Here is a 23,784-nt window from a genome sequence, read left to right on the forward strand (position 1 = left end):
CAAGACCCTAAAATAGGGTTCAGGTCTGATTAGCGTACGCCCAGCGTACTCCGAAGAACATTCGCGACCACCCCTGGTTAGTACGCCCATCGTACTTCCTTCTTCACTAGTACGCCCAACGTACTCGGCTAAGCCTGAAACCACAAAACTTCTGAAGGCCATAACTTCTTCTTTATAAATCTGTTTCCGACGATCCTTATATCCACGAAAAAATAACGAGAAGCCCTACACTTCTATCAACTTTATCCCTCCTGAAGCCCACTTGAACTCAGATCCAAAATTCATGAAAAGCCCGAACCAGCGCCTTTAACAATACATTTGGGCTCTAAAGCACAAACCGACCTTTTTTATCACACAATGTACCTTACCCACATCCCAAAAGGGCCTAAGCCTTTCTCTTTCAAAGCCTCAAAACCTTCTCATATTCGGATTAAGGCCCACGGGCCTTAAATCACAAAACTATCCACAATAGGATGTTACAAGTAGTTTTTAGTTGCTAGAAAATTGCCAGCCAATTTAGTTAATTATAAACCCTTAATTATCATCTGAATTCTCTTAAATATATGTTAGTTTATCTTTGCGATTAGCAAGTGCAGTCATTTGATCTTAACGAGATCCTTTAATATGAAATTTGTCACGATTGCATGAGGGATCGAGATGATAATATTAGTCATCACAAATAGCAAACACAATCCACAAGATCAAATGAGTGGTTTCTTTACGATGGAATTATTGATGGTTATATGGAAGATGGTGATATTAATACCTCACAAAGAGTTATCAATGCTTTTGTTTGAAAAAAACAAATCTACAAATGAAATTTTGCAACGTTTGTGTCATTTTAAAAAAAAATCCAAAATAGATGATTTTATAACGATAGACTACATCAATTTACGATAATTTGTTGAATAACTCTTAAGCAGATACCTTAACACATATTAATTCAATTTAATTTGAACTTTGAAATATATGAAATGTTTAAATATATATGAATTCAAATAACAAGTTGATAATTTCCCAAACTTGAAGGGTTCTAAGTGGAACTAAGCCTAAAGAGGTATGGCGAAACATTAATCATGATAAATAATCGTTTCCCTATATTTACCCTTCTAAGTAAAAAATTCGCCGTCCACAGGCTTTTCAGAATTTAAGGATGAATATGGAAATACTTCTGCGACAATTTGTCCTCTTTTCATTATATAACATGAGTTCATACACTACAATTACAATCTAAGTACGCGTTTCTCTCTCTACTTTTCCTGTGAAACATCTTTAACAATGGCGGAAGATGCAGCAAGAAATGTACGTCAACTGTCGATGAAGGGAGAAATCGAGGAAGAGAAATGGGTGAAGCATTATTCTTCGAATCACCAGATACTGTTGGTTGGAGAAGGAGATTTCTCTTTTGCTCTGAGTTTGGCTATGTCTTTTGGCTCTGCTTCCAACATTGTCGCCACTTCTCTCGATTCTTATGGTAATGTATTCTTGCTGCTTTTATCATCTGTTAGATCGTAATTAGTCTCTAGGGTTTCCTGAATCAGCTTGATGTTTTTATTTAGTAGATAAGCTGCTGCTTTTTTCATGTAGTCTTGGGTGATGAAGGCTTGATAAATTTATATTTTCTCTTTCTAAGTTTATATAGAAAAATACAACCATTTAAGAAAAAATATGCATCATTTCTGTTGGTTCAGATCAGTTTATAAAAACAAATGATGCATTGTTTTGCTTTCTGAAATCAGATTTTGAACCCCCTTTGTATACCTTATATTCACAAAATCCCCCTGTTTTATATATAAAAACTAATTACGATAAATTATTTATTTTTGTCTTTCTTCTAAAACCCCATCAAACAATTTTCATAATATAATTGTCTATCATAATTTATTTGCTGATGTTAACTTTTATTAACTCTTTATGTATTATACAAAAACATATATGAGACTTAAATTTTCATTGTTAAATGAAGCATGTTTCGGTTACTTGAAAATAAGCATGTTTCGGTTACTTCCTATATAGCTCAGCTCGGTATATATTAATTTTGTATATTATCTTATTAAACATTAAAATATCATATTTACCCAACTTAATTTCTAAATATCATATTATCCTTTATAAAGTTGAAAATATCATATTTTGCCCAAATCATTTTTTTTTAATATCAGTTGACTATCATATTCTTTTTATAAATCTATGTTTAATGTAGTATTATCTTTATCATTTATAAACTTTCAAAATATCATATGTAAATAAATTAATATATCAACTAATTTTAATAAATCAAAAACTATAAATAATTAAATAATTAATTTATATTGATCAAACACACTTTTTGTTCAAATTATGGTCTTGATTCTCGATGCCACGAGTTGACAGTATTATTGTACTTATTGATTTTTTTTCCTCATAAGTTGCAAGACAATAATAATATCCGAGGACGTTTATTTGCCTTGGTTTGTGGTGTAATCAAAGTGGCATACTGGCATATGAAGCCAAGCGTCATATCCTAATAGTGTTATGTTATGTATATTTGCAAGCCTCATACCACCTTCAAGTTTATGTATATTTGCACAATCAACTAATACAATTGTCAAGATAGAACCCAATAGTATTAATTGAAATCAGAAAGATATACAATTGTGCTAATTGAAATCGGGAAGAAATCCCTTATGAGAATGATTTCTGTCGACTAATCATCAATAGTTTAGAGTGAATGTATTCAAATTTCATAGTTTTGTATTTATATTCATGACGTACTATAAACTTCACTCTATTTAGAGTTATAGATGTAATATCATTATCCACATATAGTCTTTCGAGATAATTAGTTTTATTAGGTTGAAAGGAGTGATGTCATATTTTATTATTTTGCCACATTGTTATATAGTTGCCACATCACCAAATTGTGGTTCCTTACCACACACAAAAAAATGTAATAATGAATAGAATAATAGGTAATATTCTCATTGATCAAATCGGAAGAATACAAGCATATATATATATATATATATATATATATATATATATATATATATATATATATATATATATATATATATATATATATATATATATACCAATAAAATAGGCCTATACCAACATATACACGGGCTACATACATACATAGTGGGTATGAGGGCGCAAAGTGGACAACTACACATGACTCAGTTTTTTTATTATATATTTTTATTTAAAAATAACAACATATAATAATGATAAGGGACATTTTTTTTGTTCGTCCTGGACCTTTGAGTATATTTAATTTCTTAGGACCGGCCTTGATAGTGGGCTCAGAATATAAATATATACTAACATCCTCCCACAGTTTTTTCGGGAGGTGTAGAACGAACCTTTAAACTGGAACAAAAGTCAAGAAAAAGAGTTCATGGGAGCCCCTTGGTGAAAATATCTGCAGTGAGTTGAGGATGGGACATAACGAACTCGTATGTGGCCAAGAGCAACCTTTTTCACGAACAAAATGTATGTCGATCTCTATGTGTTTGGTCCGTTGATGTTGAACCGGGTTGGAAGACATGTAAACTGCACTAAAATTGTCACAATAAACTAAAGTTGCTCTATTAGTGGGACATCTGAGCTCTAGAAGAAGATTATGTAGCCATGATGTTTCTGCCATGACGTTAGCTACACCAAGATATTTTGCCTCCGCACGGTCAAGTTTTTGATCTGTTCCAATTGTCGCATCTTCTAAAATATTGATCCATGATTGTGCCAATACTAACACTTCTAGGGGTTCCCATCCTTTAGTCGTTGTCTTCTCTTTTCTTTTACTTGGTGTTCGAGTTGGTTGAGTTTCTTGAACGAATCTATGTTCGGAATCAGAAATGGGTGTTCTGGTTGTGATTGTGTTTGTTGAACAAACTCAGATTGAGACAAAAATCAAACAGATCAAAATATGGGTCGAGTTGTGGTTGTGTTTGTGAAAATGGTTGTGTTGGTCATTGTGGTTGTGAGATTTGTTGTGAATAATACGGAAACATACCACGATAGTGATAATACGGAGACTAATAAATCAGTTGATCATACAAAGGTCTTGGGGTTATGGTGTTTCTAGTGGATATTTTTTCGTTGATAGACTTTTTGGAAGAAGACATAGAGAGGTTCTGAGAAAAAAGATAATAAAATATAAGGAAATGTAAATGAGGTTTAATAAAAAAAATTTAATTTTGAAAAAATGACCGTTCAAACGGTCAAAACCTCCACAACCAATAAAAAAAGATGGTCATAATTAGCCACACTGCGGCCAAGACCGCACTCAAACCGCACCCAAGGAGCGGTGTTCCCCTGCCACGGTGGCGAAACCACGGTTAAATACCACACCACTCCCTCAAGCCTTATGAACGCACAAAATAGGAATTGTTTATTTGAACAATTTGTGGCATAAAATGGCTTTAAACTATTTAGTAATTTATAACTTTGAATTTATTAAAAATTGATTAAAATAGTAAATTGGATAAAATGAGTTTACCTCATTAAATTCATAAAAATATTACATTACAGTCATACACACCCGATTATAGGGTGCATTTAGTAAAGCAATACAAGTAATAGTACCTTACTAAATGCTTACATATTAGTAGTTTTAATGTTATTAGTAATAATGTTTTGTTTTGATCCATAATTTATATGACGTAAGGGTCATCAATGCAGCCTGCAGGAACCATAATTTTTATTATACGATAACGAAAAAATTTATAGTTTATTATAAGACCATCCGTTATACCCACCACATATATGGTATGTGGTGGGTGCCACATCGGCACCACGTTCCACTACCACTAACATGAGATACCTACCACTAATACACCACTCCATATCATTATTTTTATTTTTATTTTAATTCAAAAATACAATAAAATTATATTTTTTAATTCAAAAATACAATAAAATTACATTTTTTAACATACAATTCAATAAAAACATGTGTAACCAACAACAAAAAAAACTAAACTACATAATATAACTACAAATATTATTAATAAATTACAATGATTAAACATAAACAATACATAATTTAATTATTATTTCGTAAATAGGATTCATTGAACTTTTAAAAACAACATAAAACGAAAAGATTAAGTAACAAACAAAAAAGTGTACTAGTATGAAGTCCAACAATAAAAAACATAAAAAGGTAAGGGGCTAAGAATAAAGTTGAAATGAAAATTAAGTACAAAAGTAGACAACTAACACATAATACAAGGATCAAACTTGCAGTTGTTGATTTAATCTTCTCTTCATCCGCTTCTTAAACCCTCTTCGTCGACTTCTGTTGAATCGCCGGAGAAAGGCAAAAATAATTTTCACAATACAGTATGGATCCTTGCCCTTTTGTGCGTCTTACAGTAGACAATCTTGCTCTCAAGATACCTGTAGCGTCGAAAGCTGCCAAAAAAACCAACAACCAATCACCTTCTTCATTTGATTTCGTCGTCGGGAGCATGGATGAGCACGACCACGCCCGACCACGAAACGTCGGGGTGGTGTGCACGAGACTTTCTCGTGGCCAGCTAGACCACGATTTGCTTCGTGGTATGTATCCCACAAGGTCTAAAAGTTATTCCATCCTTGTAATTAAGTTAGCAACCAAATTTTTTACCTACGTGGGATTGGGTTTGCACCCCAACACTTCGTTATTCAATCTATGTAATTTTCTTTCCTTAATCGATCTGAAAATAGATCGAATAACAAAGTTGGTTTTATGTGTTTCAATCTATTTTATGTTGTTGGTTTTATTATTTTCGATATATTTTTAGTGTTTATTGTAACACGTTTTAAAAATGTTGAAAAAAATTTAAAATATTACTAAAAACATTATAAAAAGAAAGTAAAAATGTTGCATAAACAGACTGTAGAAAGTGTAAAAACAAATGTACGAAAAGTTTGAAAATGTTGTAATTTTTTTTTATAAAATGTTCAAAAATATTTAAACAAGTCTTAAATAACAAAAATGTTATTTAGTAAAAAAAAATTACTTTTGGGCGAATTTGTAAAAGAAATGTTTGAACAAGTAATATAATTTAAAGCTTGAACCAAAAATATAAAATTGTAAAATGACATGTGCTATAACCTAATATATCAAGTAAAAACAAACAAAATATCGTTTCTATTTTATGCAATAAAACCGTTTATTAGTGCTGAAAGCCATAAAAGCATCAATGTCCCTTCCCTTTAACCCGAACAACTAGATTAATTACAGGTCATCCCTTACCACCGAATCCTTTGACGGACACCAGAGAAGTTAGTTTTTCTCCTATCACATTGGTCGACTTGAACTTCCCTCTAGTCCTAGAATCACTACCTCTTTAAACCTCTGATGACAAAGTCGTAGGTGAAAGCGGGCCTTTCACCCATACTCTTTCAAAAATGGGGGAGCTTACTTATCCATTTCGAGATAGTTGCTAGCCAGTAGTGAGAAAAACCTTGCTTATCTATCTTTAGAAAGAGGATAGAGACAAAGATAACTAGATCAATGTCTTCCGTCTTCGTCTGCTAGAACCTTCAAGGAAGATGCAAAAGGCAGTACAGATGATAAGAGCATCTTTGCGTCTTCTCGTCTGGATCTATATAGGGGATCGAATACAATCTCCTCCTTTGCGTCAATTGAGGTGCGAGATCATTTCGGTTGAGTGAGAGTGGATTTCTTCACAGTCTTGAATATCTTCGGTATGATGGTGAGAAGAGTTTGACGGAAGTCAATATACCACCGAAGCATATCCGAAAAAATCTTCTTATTAGCTTCACTTTTTGACTACACATGTGAATGATGTCAAGAATGTGCTCCATACAAGTAATGGAGAACAGGTGTTTATCATCAAGAGCGAATAAGCACTTTTGGCCTTCGGCTCTGGTGAACATGATTGTGTGATACTTTGCGTCGATCTTACCCATTCGCATCTTGTTGACGTCGCTTGCCTTCTCAATTGGTTTGATTGTAGGCTTCTTCCTTAAGGTAGAAGCGATCTCTTGATCCATCTTGGAAACTTCAAGAATATAACACACCAACATTCATTTGATGTGATTGATGATAGGTTCATACTGCTCTTGATCAGTCAACAAAATGTTGTTCAGGAGGATCCAGTCATGTGGGTTTAAGTTCGGCAGATCAGCAAGAGAGATCATCTGAACCGAGCTGTCAAAGCCTCGGGTCACCTTGAACTTCACATTTATAAAACTCCATACTGAAGTTAGTTTCAATACCTTGACCGATGTGATCTTTTGTGCGCTCCAGGTCAAGTATTGTGGTTGAGAGAATGCGAGATAGTATCCAATTAATTCTCGGTCAACCTTCGGGTCAGGAGAGGGGATAGCAACGATTGGCTCAAAGCAATGAAATATGAACGCCTTTCAGGTGATAGGCATGTCGAACTGAGAGTCTTTCGAATTTTCACGATCAAACGAGATGACCGGTTCGAGCCAATGAGTGCTAGGAGACTCGATTGCTTCTTTTAAGAGTTTCTCCAACGACCACAAATGAAATAGAGTTTTTCTACGTTCCAATGTGTCACGAGCTTTTTTTCATTTTCTTTGCCTCTCTTCTTCTTCTCTTGCGATGCGAAGCTTTACATCACGCTCTCGGTCATTTTGCTTTCTTTTGAGAGCATCTTCTTTGGTTTCTTCTTCATCACTATCACCAATTATCTTTTTGCCTTTGTCCTTCACACTAGAACCCGAAGCTTCATTAACCTTCGGTTCAGTGGTGACTTTCGGTTGTGAAAAAATTTGTTTTGGAGGTTGTTGTGGTTGACCCTGACCTGCTTCTCCCCCTTGTTTTGGAGGGACAACAATCTCTGGAACTGTAACGCCCGTAGATCAGAGCTAGTCAATTTAGAGACGATAAGCATCAAAAAAGAATTTTTGATAGAAGATTATTTAGAATAAATAATCTTAACCAAGTTGTAGTGGTCGTGACAAGGATTCCACATATATAAAGAATGCCGAAATCCGAGTTATAACGAAGAAGTTATGATCTGTCGAAGTTTCGCGACAGATCCGGTACGACACTGCATGACGTAGATAGTGAATTTACGATAGATCAATTTTTAGCCTTAGCGATCTAAACAAAAGTCGTAAAATACGTTAAACCGAGAGTGTGCATAAAAAGAACGTCTAAATCTGACTTCGTATGAGGAAGTTATGATTTTTCTAAGTTTCAGCTTAGCAATATGCAACCCAAAGTTCGAATATAAGATCGAGAGATTTCTAGCCGAGACAATCTAAATGAGAATCGAAGATCTCATCGATAGTAGTGCAATGGTAAAAAGACAGACAAAAACGGAGGTAAGATAAAGGAGTTATGAATTAATAACGGAGTTTTCCTGTCCCGGCCTACTAAAAATAATCTAATAAAATTAAAGTCAAAATTAGCCAATGGAGTCAAAATGAAAGTTGTAGAGCATAATATCACCTAAGTGTGGATATAAAGAACGTTGAAAACGGAGCTCGTATGCGAGAGATATGAATTTCTGAAGTTTAGGGCACAAACTACCACCACTGTCAGAGTTCACGACGTGAACACGGTGTTCATGACGTGAACAGGTGATGAACACATTCCATAGCAAGTGGACTGATGACGAACGCCATGACCTATGCAAGACCGAGTTCACGATGTGAATTCAGGATTTCAGCCCTATAAATAGAAATCGAAGGGCAACCGATTTAGGTTGCTAATTCCTTCACTCTCTCACTCCTTATACCCTCTCTAGCCGTCTTAAAGTACGCCCGAAGCCCCGGTATCATCCCGAAACCCGAAGCAAGTCCCGAATCCCCAAAGATCCCGAGAAAAAGAGTTTTCAAGCCGAAGCTCTGCCCCACGAGAAGTTCGGTTTTCTGAGAAAACATCCTGGTTTCATCGAAGGATATTACTTTAAGAGCCGTAGTGTTGTCTGATCATCGTCTTATCATGTGAGTGTATAGTCCCTTTCATCTTACACATAGATATGAAGTATTTTATAAAATATGTGTTGTGTGTGTGTGTATATATATATATATATATATATATATATATATATATATATATATATATATATATATTGTTTGTTTGTTTATTAAGATAGATCAGTCATACCCGATCCGGAAATATGGATTAGGTAAGGAGGTAAATTTTAGATCCGGGAGTACGGATTATGTATTTTTGAACTATGTGTCACACCCCAAAACCGGAACGGCGGAAACGTTTTGGGGTGGATGACGTCATGTCAAGTATCACAACATATGCAGTATAGTAATCAAAGTACAACAACCATTGCATTAATAGTAATAGTTTTACATAAGTTACATTTCATAGAGAGACATCAAAGTAATACAAGTAATAATATAGGTGCAACTTGGTACTAGGCTGTCTCCACAAAAGCTCCTGGGATGTACCTGTCTATTGCTGACCTGAGAATACAAGTTATTTTGAAAGCGAGTATCAGCATTTTTATAAATGCTGGTGAGTTCATAAGTATTTAGTGTCATTTATGTAAGTAAGCCTTTTATTCAAAATAACTTTATGAAAGTAGTAGTTTAGAATCAACGGTGTATTAGAGTCATTTCCAGAAAATCCTATATTTTCTAAATAAAAGAAGTCTTCTACCAAGACTCGACATAGTTATGTTTTAAAGGGTAATTTTCCATGAAATACTATCATTACCAAAATACAGTATTTGATTTTAAAGAAAGTAGGAGAATATCACTAGTAAAAGTACTAAGGGAAAATAACATATGCCTCAGCAGAAAATACTGCTGACTAAGGCAAAGAAATCATAGACTCCAGGAGAGTATCAACTGAATGATACGCCTGGCTCAGTCAAACAAAAGGAAACACAGACCCCAGACGGTATCAAATGTACGATACGGCTAGCAAGGTCTAAAACAAAGAAACACAGACCCCAGACAGTATCAAATGAACGATACAGCTGATGGGTTTTAGCCATAAGAACATCCTATGTGCTCATACAAACCCTAATGCTTGGATCTAGGTTTCTCTATTGTACATGCAATTCATCCAAGTCTCTAAACCCTAGATCTAGCATATGATAATCAATATTGACATAATAGTAGGTTTAAGATATTACCTTGATTGTTATGTAGCAATAACAATCTCAAATCCTCCTTATAATGACTTTAGAAAGCTTAGAGTCACAAATGTCACTCCTCTAATGGTTCACAAACACCAAGAGCAAGAGGATGAAGAAGAGAAGAGAAGGAGGCTCTTAAAAACGTGTGGAAACCCTAAGGAATTACTTGCCCACGTTTTTGGTGCTCTTGGGATCTTTAAATAGTGAGGCTATTAGGGTTATCTAACAAGGAAACCTTAATTTGGATGCTTAAGCCCTAAGCAACACATGGACTCCTTCCTTTAAGGACCTAGGATGATTTCTAATGGGTTTCCCCATAGAATTCGTCCACCCCTTTAATATGGAGTCCATTAGCTCAATATTCAACTATCATACAATTGACAGTTCTAGTCCCTTAAGTTTAATTAATGTCTTTTAGTCACAAACTTAATTCTTATTAATTCTTGACTAATATTAATTAAACAATATGATTTCTCCTTTAATATATTATTCTCATAATATATTAATAAATCATAATTAATCCTTTCTCTCCATAATTCATCCTATCAAGTTGCTTTGGTGAAGGCAACCCAAAAGGACCATGCACCATCGGGTCAAGTACATACCAAAATAGTTATGGACTTAGACACCAATCCAACAGTCTCCCACTTGGATAAGTCCAATAATTATTCTGCGTATGACTTCAGATCCTGATCTGCAATCGTAGCTTTCCAAAGCCGCTGTCAACTCTGATCTTATCATATATGCGTGTCCTTTAGATAAGGGATCATATATTCCTCCATTCTAGATATCGTATAGACTGAGACATGGATCTAAATCATTCTCTCTGTCTATGTGCTGTTTCCCGAATTCAGATTTATGACGACTGACAACAGACTACAATTTGAACACATCAAATTAGTCCCGGCTTGGCCAAGCGCTTAGGTGCCATCACTAAATTATCGAGGGGCCCACAGATATCGCTTTTATCCTACTTTGGATAAAAGGAACGGATAAACTCTGACTCAATGCTCGTTTGCACTCACTCGCCAAATCACACACACCAATATCTTTTATAACACCAAGTTACTGGTGTGTTTACATATTATCAATGTGCAACCGACTCGTAAGATACAACTCACACATCTCGATTTCAAGAATATAAGATGTTATCGTCTCACCAATCACTCGTGATGAAATTCATGAAGTGATCCAAGTGAGCGTGGGTTTAATCCAATGCTCAAATCATATTCATAAGCACTCATGAACGTTGCAGCAAACATTTGCTTATGTCTAATGCTCTTTAGACAATCCACACACCAATTCACGACAGTCTTCATTCATACTTACTTCCAACATATGAACGACTGTGGCCCGTTCGAATAATTTGACTATTCTTAACCAATTAAATTATTCAGGAAGTCAAAACATGCAAGGTGAAACACAAGGATAATACTAATCCCATATGGCCTCAAATCTTTGAGTATAAATAAAACACCTTTTATTTATCACCATATTGATTACTCATTATTTGTCGTTTCGGGTAATCAACTTCTTACTTGAATTATTACCACACTTGTCCCATGCTCTTAGCATGCACATAATGTTTACCTATGGTTCTTACTTTGTGAAATAGATCAAATGAGCACATTACCAATCATACTCATTTCACAACTCCTAATCCTTTCTACAAGTGAAAGAATATCAAATTCTTGCCACTTATAGAATATGCTAGATTCTAACATTTTATGCAATGATCCTTTCGTAATATCACTACACTAAAGTCACAAGGACTATTGCCAATGAAATTACAAAGTCCTCTATCGGAGATTGTTACAAGACAATTCCATAGATGTGATGTCTCTCACTCAAGGTACATTCCTTTGAACATCCTTTTGCATAAAAGTTTCTAATCTAGACATAGATTCTCAATATCTAACTCCCAATATGGAAACCTTTCCATACTTACCATATGAAAACTCATTCTTAATAGAATCTTATCTATTCATAATAATGTCGATATGGTCTATCCAATACTATACTTCCAACTACTCACAAGCGACCAATCCTCGGCGAACTTTGGATTGTCCTTTGATAGTTGTTTAATTATCTTAGTCAAAACCGATTCTTGTCATTTTCCCTCTAAATGCGCTAGACATTTGGAAAATTTTAGAATGGTCAAATATTATAGCATTTACAATCGATCCTATACTTGAAGCGTATGGGACACGATGCATAATGTCTTACATAAAGATTTGATACTTTATCAATCTTCTGCCATGATATTTTATGTGCTACGTTCTAACATTTCGAACTATGAAGAGGAATGTCGTAATCATAATCGAAATTTAAGAACACACTATGTATCTTTGAATAAAAATATTAACATTCCACAACCTAAGCCTTTAGTTTTGAAATGAAGCATAATATTCTCTCCCTTAATTATAGCAAAACAACTTTACATCCTTACTACTTTGCAAAGTATGCCTCTTGTTTTCTATAATTAATATTGCTAACTTGCAATACTTGCCTTAATAATTATACAATCATAACATTTATGCTCCCACTATCATGATGATTATTATAAACATAACACTTATGCTCCCACTAGCTTTTACATGTATTCAGAAACCAACTTAACTTCCAGAAAACAATACTTATTGAATTTATTAAGTTCATGTTTCTAATACCTAATGCTTTGATAATCCTTTATCTAAGCTTATACACCTTTCCTTAAGATAGCTCATATATGTGTCTAAACAATTAAGACTAATTGCCAAATCTCATAATTCGAATCATGGAAAGGGATATCGTAACCATAATCGAATTCGAGAATCCAATTATCACAATCACTATCTTCTTAAAATCTCTTTTAGTGAAAGTATTTCCTCACAGTCATTTTCATGAAGGAGGAATCTTATGACACTTAGATTTTAATGGTGTATGTGTTCCTATTCATGTGAATTTGTCAAAACCAAAGTTTACGACAAATTCAAACTCATATGGACCGAACTTTCTCAATCTTGATTTCTTGCCTTATCGTAACACGGCTGCCCACCATGTCTTCCAAGTAGTCAAGTAGTTCACCCTTTCCTATCAATGTAATTTTCATTGATCAAGGTGCTTGCCTTTTATGCGTTCAAATGAGAACTCATAGAGCTCACATGCATAATTAACTCAATTGGAACGACACAGAAACAAGATAGTGTCAACACGATAGGTTGTAAACCTCAACTCGTGTGCTTGTGATGATCAATAAGGTTTATTCTTCATTAGTTCTTGAAACTTTTCAAGACCATTAAGACTCCCACTGACTCCTTGACATATGAGATTCTTTTGTCAATGAACATTTCTTGACAAACAAATATTCAAGAGTTAGTGTAGTTTTTATCAAGACAAAACATTTCATAAAATTGGTCCTAGTTGGTCTTTTTCTTATCCAAGACATCACAAGTTTCCAATTTCAAATGTACGAAAATAAGAAAATCCTTTTTCCAAATTCTACACTTGATGAATGTTATAAACCTTCTTGAGACTTGTCACTCAATGTCATAATCTTAACTCTAAGACTTGTTTTTGGAACGAAGTATGATTGACTTCTTGATTTAACCATTTCTTCAATTCCCGATTCCTCTTTCTTAGACATACAATTGCACAAAGATTCATTTAGAGGATCAATTGAGATATGGTTCTTAATCATTAAGAGCTATCATAAAACATAAAGGGTACTCTCCTTTCTTCTTAGAATAGAGAAACTTTTATCTTTCTGCCTATTTGATTCTTCTTATTCGTTCTGCTATTGATTTAAACTCTTTCAATCTATTCAGAATTACACTTAATCTTATAAGTATAATCATATTTACTAAACCTTTAGTAAATCATGACGAATATCTTTGTTACTATCGTGGTGGACTTGATCAACACACAACTTTGTGTACTCGATCTCCTAGTCCTTCACTTGACACTTTGTCAACGAATTAGTCAATTTCTCATTCATCGTGAAACCAAGTTGCATGATTCCAAGTTTCTGTCCAATTGAAACTTGGGCGATGAGAAACTCTCCCTATTTGGTAAATTCTTGACATTTCCACAATTATCATAATTAAGAATCACATCCACTCATTGTAGAAATATACGAACATCAATTTTTCATAATGATTTCATTGCAAGGAAATTAAGTAAATAAATAAATGAGTCAAACTAAAATTTATTTTATTCATAAAAGCAGCGGAAAACATTTGTCCTTACAATGCAAAATCAACTGAAAAACTATGTAGCCAAAAAGAAAAATTCCTAACAACTCTATCATAACTTCCTAAGCTCAAAATCTAATCTTCAAATCCATGCGATCGAGATCCATTTCTTTGTGATTAGATTTATCTTGCTTTTCCATCAAGCTTCCTGTCTTTTCACTGATCCTGCAAAACATTCAAATGCAATCTTATCACATCATGTATTAAGAATCAACGAATAGGAACTTAATGGAGTTAGATAGTGGATTTTACCTGAAGCACAACCATACTCTTTGACTTTCCCATCTTCTGGACTCTTCAGGCTCTTAGGACAGACTTGTATCCAACGCCCTTTCTCTTGGCAGCAAACGCAGGTCGGTTCTCCTAGAACGTCCTCGGAAGCATGGTTGGTTGATTTTCCCAACAAATATGCTCTATTGCTTTGCCAAATCATTTCTGATTCAGCAGCAATGAGCATGTAAGTTAGGTCAATTAGGTTTTCGTCATGATCAATCATATAATACTTTCTTTTGAACTCATTATATGATTCGGGAAGTGACTGCAGAACCCAGTTCACAGCCAACTTATCCGGGAATGACGCACCCCACATTATCAACCTATCGATGTGTGATTTCATTCCTAGAACGTGGGCACACACGGGTTTACCACACACGCTCCACCGAACTATGACAAACATTGAATCACCCTTCGCTACCTTTGCTTAGAACCATTTAGTGTGCCGGTTAACCACACACGCTCCACTAACGTCTTCGCAAGGGCACAAAGTGTAATTTCATGGAATTGCATCAATTCACTTTTTCCTAAAGTAACTAAGATTGAGAATTTTATGAAAACATTTAGTTACTTTTATACTTCATTATACTTATAATGGAAGGTTTCTGTCCTATCCTACCCGTTCGGCTAACGACCCTCCACTAGTCAAGAGTGCGGTGGGTAAGAGTGGATACCCATTCAATCGCCATTTTATAGGCAATTTCCTTAAACACCCCTTATAGACCAGCTTCGTGAATGAGGCCTACTAACGGTAAGACTGATTTTTACTTATACATATATATATATATATATATATATATATATATATATATATATATATATATATATATATATATATATATATATATATATATATATATATATATAATGTTAGACTTTTAATGTTATATATAGTATAGGGTGTATTTTACACTTTTAAAATAGTAGGTGGTCTAACTTAATAATTATACTTTTAATTTAATTAAATTGTACACCAAAACTTTATGGATTTACTAAATCTGTTTTAATTATACACTTTAATTAAATAATAAAACCATAAGGGTGTGATTTGAACTTTTCAAAACAATACTAGGGTTTTAGAATTTAACATTCCTAAATTAAACTTTTAATCAACTTTTAAATTCCAAAACTTGAGGGCAAGTTTTGAAACATTTCAAAACATTAGAGTTTAGAATTTAAATATTTCAAAATCAAACCTTTTAATCAAAATTTAAATTCCAAAACTTGAGGGCAAGTTTTGAAACCTTTTTCAAAACATTAGGGTTTCAACTATTTAAATTTCAAAACAAAACTTTTGAGTTCAAATTTAAACTATAAAACCTAAAGGGGAAAAATTGAAACTTTTCATAACCCAAGGATCAAATAACAAATAATATAAATTAAACAATTTATTTTATCATTATCTATATTTGACCTAATTTCAATTTCTTGCAAAGTAAGTTACCCAATTAATACAAATAATCAAACTTTATCATATAAGGAAGTTATTATCCAATCAATTGGTAATTATCTTTTGTTTAATCAAGGATATACTCATAAATATGTATAAAATCGGATTTTAATGACTTAAATCAGATAAGTCAAGTATCCATGAGTAAAATAGCAAGAAAAACCCGAAAATAGCTCCATCTGACGCTCGAACTCGCCGAGTACCACACTGTACTCGCCGAGTTGAGGCCTACTCGCTGAGTTCATCAGGCAGGAAGCCAAAATTTCGATTTTGAAACTTGAACAAACATACAAGGCATCAATACAATAGAAACCAATCAAGGCTCTGATACCATTGATGGGTTTTAGCCATAAGAACATCCTATGTGCTCATATAAACCCTAATGCTTGGATTCTCTATTGTACATGCAATTCATCCAAGTCTCTAAACCTTAGATCTAGCATATGATAATCAATATTAACATAATAGTGGGTTTAATATATTACCTTGATTGTTATGTAGCAATAACAATCTCAAATCCTCCTTGTAATGACTTTAGAAAGCTTAGAGTCACAAATGTCACTCCTCTAATGGTTCACAAACACCAAGAGCAAGAGGATGAAGAAGAGAAGAGAAGGAGGCTCTTAAAAACGTGTGGAAACCCTAAGGAATTACTTGCCCACGTTTTTGGTGCTCTAGGGATCTTTAAATAGTGAGGTTATTAGGGTTATCTAACAAGGAAACCCTAATTTGGATGCTTAAGCCCTAAGCAACACATGGACTCCTTCCTTTAAGGACCTAGGACGATTTCTAATGGGTTTCCCCATAGAATTCGTCCACCCCTTTAATATGGAGTCCATTAGCTCAATATTCAACTATCATACAATTGACAGTTCTAGTCCCTTAAGTTTAATTAATGTCTTTTAGTCACAAACTTAATTCTTATTAATTCTTGACTAATATTAATTAAACAATATGATTTCTCCTTTAATATATTATTCTCATAATATATTAATAAATCATAATTAATCCATTCTCTCCATAATTCATCCTATCAAGTTGCTTTGGTGAAGGCAACCCAAAAGGACCATGCACCATCGGGTCAAGTACATACCAAAATAGTTATGGACTTAGACACCAATCCAACAACAGCTAGCAAGGTCTAAATCAAAGAGTGATCCTAAGAGTGTTGTTTCAGAAATACAGTGTTGATTCTCGTTACCTTAAGGCCATGAATTATAAGGTAAACATGGAGATACTCGTAACCATACTAATTGACACTAGAGTACTTGACGCCCTGCAAGCGTCGGAATAAATGTGACATTTGTCACCCCTTGGCTTGGTAGGTCGTGGACTGTAGCTAGCAGTCAGGGTGCAGGAGTGTCAGTCCCGTATAGATCTATACACACAATGCCTGCTCTCCCTACAAGAGAATCTGGTTACCAACTCGACAACGGGGAGATCCGTGTCTTGAAGATGCATCTCGGATTCTGAATTTCTATTAGAGGCACTGGAGAAATGGTATAGACTTGCATGTGAACTGACTCGTGTGGAATTCTCGTACTAGAAATAGTGAATAGAGCTTCCTAACTATTCCTATAATAGTTACTAGTGTCTCTGATCTATGAGTGACGAGTGGGAGGATGCCCTTGCTACCCAAGGGAGCATGAACTGGCCGATGTAAACCTTTATGTCTATACATGTATACATGATATATAATTAATGTTTAAACGACCTTCGGATGGATATCCGATACCCACCAGACCACATCCCAACGAGGAAAAGGAAATAGGGCGAACTGGCCTTCTTAAGTCCTTTAAACATTATTTATATAACTATACAAGTACAGACATGCATTTAACAACGTAGAAGCATTTAACGAAGTAGAAGCGTTTAACGAAGTATAAGTATTTAACGAAGCAGAAGTATAGAACCATAGAAGAAAACTTTAACGAAAACTTTGGAAAACCTTTACACTTAAGAAAATTGTGACTTGTTACCCTTTTGTAAAATAAGCTTGAAGACCTTTGGAAATCCTTTGAAAACCTTTCATAAACAAGTTTTGAATGTAATTTTGATAAAACAATATAGGTAGAGAAAACCTTTGTTTAAAATATTGCTGTAACTGGTTTCGAAATAAAACATACAACACGAGAGATAATTTGAGAAAAGATTTAAACAAGTAAAAACGTTTTGGAAAACCATTTATAATATCATACTTGGTAAAGCAGCTAACATTGTAATAAATCCTTGTGCATGCGGTTTATCAATCAAATATGATTGATATGATAACTAGCAAGTTTTAACTTGTACCCCCCATAAAAGCATGTAAAAACATTTAAAAGGTTAATTCAGGGGTATGAACTCACCTGTTGTAAGTGGATCGAACGAAAGTGCCAGTTGGGTGCTCGGTGTCAAGTAAAGACTTGAACACACTTAGTGACCTATTAACATTTGATGACATATGTTTACATACAATTAATAAATATAATACTAATTAAACATGTATACGCATCCTAAAGTGCGGAAAACACTTTGGTTAAGTGCTAGGGGTGTCCCGGGTAACATCTAAGGGAGTGTATGGCCTAGTTAGGGAGTTTACTCTTCAAGAGTAAACTCTTTATAGAGTTTACGGCCCTAAGACCATATCCCCATGATTTTACGGCTGTAAACTCATGGGTGGTGTGTTCTAGGATGCTTCAAGGTCTTATATCTCTCATAGAATTAGGCTAGGTCCAAATATAAGGCATATGAAGGGGTTTAAGGCTCTAAATGGACCATTTGAGGAGTTTATGGCCCTAAACAAGGAGTTTACAGCCGTAAGCTCTTATATGTTCATTCCTTTGGTGTATTAAGGTCTTAAATGGTAGAGAATAAATTTCTATGCATTTTTCCAAGCCATATAGGGGAGTTAGGGCATCATTTGGCCTATTTAGGGGAGTTTACGGCCCATGGACCAATTCTTGGGGGGTTTAGGGCCGTAAACTCCTATGTCCATAGTTTCTTTAATGTTTAAAGCCCCTACTTCAATTGTGGTTGATTCTAGACATTTTCCCAGGCCATAGGAGGTGTTTAAGGGCAATTCTAACACCTTAATGGGTGTTCACGGCCTATGAAGAGGGGTTTACGGTCCAAGAGTGTTCTTGGGATGTAAACTCATGTTTACTCTCCAAAATGCAAGTTTTTGGTGTTCTAAGCTTGAAGGTGTAAGTCCACAAGTCATATCTAAGCCCTAGGGGTAGTTTAGAGGGGTTTTGGGGCTTCAAAACCCCACTTATGGGTGTTCACGGTCCAAGGGTGTTCTTGGGCTGTAAACACATGAATTTGCCCCTATTTGATGTCTTAAACACGAATTTGCATGTTAACTAAGCTACACAACAAGTTAGGATAGATTACTTACTAGTTTGGGGCTCGGAATGGGCGTTTTTGGCTCGAAAACAAGTTGTAGAGAGAGAGAGTGTAGAGAGGGGGTGGAAAGGTTTCTATGGAGTCCACTCCCCTTTATATAGGGGTTGAGCTTGTGGCTCAGTGGAAATCTACCCAATACTGACGTTAAACGGGGCTTTTGGTCGCACTCGATTAAATGGTCGTATTTTGACTTGGTTGAAACTAAAACTTTTCAAGGGAATATTGAGGGTGTTTCTAATTTGTTTCAACCCTTAATAAGTCATTATAAAAGTCCCAAATTAATTAACCAATCCAAAAGGTTAACTGACAGTTTAATAAGACGATGCTTATTAACGGAAGGAGGGGTTAAAATGACGAAATAAATTTCAGGTTGTCACACTATGTGTTCATCTGATAAGGTATCATGTGCATACTCCCTTTCATGGACAAGATTTTAATACAAATATTGATTAAAGTATTAAATATATATGAATGTGAAATATTTGTTATTGCCCGAAATATGTGTTAGATATATATTTGATGATATATAACGTGCGAATCAATTATGGTTCAATATGTGTTAAGATGTGTATATATGATATTATTACTTAAGACTCTGTGTTAAGTATACACTAGTTAGCGTTGCCTAAACAAAGATAATATCGAAAATTGATTATAAGCATTGTAGGTTTGCCTAGTGATGGGTTAAGACTTAAAAAGGGATGTTTAGTGTTTTAGGTGTTCCTACGTACAGAAGTACATTTTATGTACGAAGTCCTTTTCAAAGCCCTGTGTCTTAGGTGTTGCTTGTGTCGGGGTGTTATTATGTTCTCGGGTACGAGTCCTATGCATACCAGGGTACTATAATGTGCCAGAAGTACTATCATGTACCAAGTCTTTTTGACACTATTGTGTGTCGGTTATGGGAGCGTACGGGAGTACTCTATTAGTATTTCCCCATAATTTTTATTTTGAAAGAGCTTAAGGGTCATCGTTTCTTTTATGAAGTGATCGGACGAGCTTCATATGCCAGCGTTTTCTTTCACGAAGTAATTGAGGGAACTTCGTAGACTGCCTAATAAAGTGTGTCGGTAATAGACCACTACTAGGTATGTCTGGTGTTATATTGCTCATATGTGAGTCGGGGGGTAAAATACCTCACGATATTCAGACCACTGCTAGGAAAAGTTCGATGTTGGATAGGGTGAGTCTGGGGGTGAAATACCTCACAATATTCGGACCATGGCTAGGCATTGTTATCTAGATAACTACCCCTGACTTAATTGTCTTGTGGTTCTTTCTTTTACAAATGAAAGTTCATGGTGAAACTTATTCCATTCCACTCATTTGATGTCTTTATTGATCCTCGTTTGCTGTCAGGGAATTTCCGAAGCAGCTTCGTCAGTTAGTTATGCATATCGATTCCTTAGGCTAGATCTCGTAAGATCATTGTATAGGGTCAATATGTGGGGATCGATGGGATGGGATAGATTGTTTTAGAAATATTATATATATATATATATATATATATATATATATATATATATATATATATATATATATATATATATATATATATATATATATATATATATATGTGAATAATAATAGGGGTCTTGCAAGATTTAGATATACATTGTTATCACATTGTTTGAGCTAGGTGTTCATTAAGTATTTTCAAACGGAGTGTTTACCAAGTATTTTGATTTAAGTGTTCAATAGTTGTAATCTAAATATCCTGGCAACTGCGCCTAAAGGATTATATTGGCAGCTATAGATTTAGTGCCTTATAGATGTACGTTGGAAGCTATGGATTTAGTGCCTTGTTGATGTATGTTGAGAGTATGGATTTAGTATTGTATAGATGAATATTGGTAGCTATGGAACTAGTGCCTGTTGTTTAAACCCTGGTGGCGATGTACTTCGTACCTATTTGACATAAATTGCAGAGGGAAGCAATGTTGTCACTCCGATGGTTGCCATATTTGACATAAACTGCTAGGGAAACCCGAAGCAGTGTTGTCCCCCCATTGAAAAATCCTTAGACTAGGTCCCTTATAAATAGATACTTTAGGGACGTAAAGTGAGGAATATGGGAACGGGTAATCACCTTAGGAGAATCCTTAGGAATGAATGAATGGAGGATAGATGATTATTAAGATCTTTAAAAATAAAGAAGATAATGGGATGGGAAAATTTGGTTAGTTGTTTGATGTTTAAACATTATAAATTTACTTATTGTGGGTTGAAAACCCTATATGCTTACTAGGCTCCCAAGGCTGACCCACTCAGTTTTCTTTGTATCATAGGTAGTGGCGCAAGAGCATAAGTTGGTTGAAATGACGAGAGATTTTAAATTATAGGCCAGTATATGTAAATAGATGTTGTAAGGCTTATAATATTACATTTATGCTTTTGATCTGTATCGAACATGACATCCTAAGGTTTTATAGTGAAAAATACATTTCTTTAAGAAATGCTTTGATAACTTCTTATCACATTTTGTTTTGGGAACAAATTACGCAACTCTTTTAAATCAAAGGATTTCTTTGATTTTATTTTAAAAGCATAAATTAAATCGGTCTTTTCTGGCCGTGAAAATGGGGATGTCACAAGAACACCTTCAATACGGCTCAACATGTCAAGAGCTGGTCTCAGCTTCTTAGCCAAGTTGTAACATCCTGAATTCGGGTATGTTAATTTAATTATTTATTTATTGTTTTATTGAGGAACTCGATGAGTTGATGCCTCAACTCGTCGAGTAGAGTATGATCTATTGGCGCATTTTCGTGAACGGACTCGACGAGTTGGAACCCGACTTGCCGAGTCGGTGCTGATTAGGAAAACCCTAATCCTCGGGTTTGGGAGCCTATTTAAAGACCTTTATGGCCTTCATTTGCAGCCACCTTGTTCCAGAGAAACCCTAGAGAGCCGAGATAGTGAGTTTGAGGGCAAGAGGAGGCTATTTCTTCATCTTTTGTGTGGTTTTGCTTGAAGGAAGATAGGAGCACAAATCTAGAGTGTGAAGGGGACTGGATCTGAGCTAATCATCTCGTGATATCATCTTTGGAGGTATAATCCTTTCCATTTTGTGTTATATTTCTTGGACTTCTTGATTTTAGGGTTTTTACCCTCATTTTATGAAAGATCTAGTGAGTATGAGGTCCTCTTTGGGATTATGACATCAGATCTGGACCATGAGAGGTCCCTAGAGTCATTACCTTCTACCTTTTTGCAAGAAAATAAGCAATTGGAGACTAGGTTGCCATTTCTAGTGTTATTTCTCCATTTGAGGCTTGTTTTGGGTTGCATGCACGTAAAGGTTGCACCTTTATGTGACTTTTGAGTGTTTAAGGGTTAGATCTATGATTTGGCTAAGCAGATATGACCTCAGGAGGTTGTATGAGCAAGTACTTGGAGGAAACTCGCCGAGTCCATATCTAGACTCGATGAGTTGGATCGGGTTGCCCTGGGGTCTGACTCCAGTGGTGACCCGGTGAGTTGAGGGGTGACTCAGTGAGTCGAGTGAGGCGTAGAAAGGGAAGAGTCTGTGTGGATGATGGGACTCGTCGAGTCGTCGTATGCACTCGACGAGTCTGGTCAAAATGGACAGTTGAATTTTGGGTTGACTTTTAGGGTTTGTCAATAAATGGGCCTCGGGCCTGTAGAGGGGTGGAATGGTCTTTTACCCTTCCAGGGATTTGCATGAGAGAATATCCAAAATATGAAGAGACATTTATTTAGTGAAATTTATTATTGTGACTAGGCGGAGGCTAGGGCAGTATTCTGATATCGAGATTTTACTGAGATTCCCGAGGTGAGTCTTCTCACTATACTTTACCTAGAGTGGTAATCAGAGCTATGTGACAGTGTATCTTGTATGCTGTTTATGTGTTGTGATTCTATGTGATATGTGATATGCATGATTCAGAGTTACAGAGTTAGGACCAGTGGGTCCATAAAGTTATGGGACTAAGAGGGTCCCACAGAGATATTCGACTAGAGGGTCATCAGAGTTACAACCTTGAGTGGCTGATATGTGTTTATGTAGTATTTTGGGGAACTCACTAAGCAATTATGCTTACAGAGTTTTGTGTATGTGTTTCAGGTACTAGTGATGATCGCGGAAAGGTGTCGGCATGATCTGTACACACTCATGGAGCTTTTGTTTTATATGATTATAGCATATGTTTTTCTATGATGACAGTGGATACACTATGTTTATTATTATTTTATGAATGAAAGTATGTTTTAAAACTGTGAAAAATTATTTGAAAATTTGGGTGTTACACAAGTGCCTTCGAACGGTGAGAGTAAGAATCAAATCATGTGCTTCCAGGAGATTGGAGAGAAGAGAGTGCACATCACCAACACAACTTTTGATAAC

At 35.1% G+C, this 23,784-nt stretch overlaps 1 protein-coding gene across 1 annotated transcript; it reads left to right on the forward strand.

Annotated features, from left to right (window-relative positions):
- Nucleotides 1-1,186: 1,186 nt before the first annotated feature.
- On the forward strand, nucleotides 1,187-23,646 carry LOC128127015 (heavy metal-associated isoprenylated plant protein 41-like). The gene is made up of 2 exons (XM_052765199.1): nucleotides 1,187-1,474; nucleotides 23,506-23,646. The coding sequence occupies exons 1-2, from the start codon at nucleotides 1,279-1,281 to the stop codon at nucleotides 23,538-23,540; spliced, it is 231 nt and encodes a 76-aa protein (XP_052621159.1). The 5' UTR covers nucleotides 1,187-1,278; the 3' UTR covers nucleotides 23,541-23,646.
- The last annotated feature ends 138 nt before the right edge of the window (nucleotides 23,647-23,784 follow it).

This window comes from Lactuca sativa, chromosome 7, assembly GCF_002870075.4.
Source record: "Lactuca sativa cultivar Salinas chromosome 7, Lsat_Salinas_v11, whole genome shotgun sequence".
In the NCBI taxonomy this organism is placed as follows: domain Eukaryota; kingdom Viridiplantae; phylum Streptophyta; class Magnoliopsida; order Asterales; family Asteraceae; genus Lactuca; species Lactuca sativa.

Excerpts from the sequence above, each read along its gene's own strand:
- LOC128127015 (XM_052765199.1), top strand. The coding sequence starts at position 1,279 with ATGGCGGAAGATGCAGCAAGAAATGTACGTCAACTGTCGATGAAGGGA. Across the intron at positions 1,475-23,505 it reads CACTTCTCTCGATTCTTATG|GTACTAGTGATGATCGCGGA; the intron begins GTAATGTATTCT and ends TATGTGTTTCAG.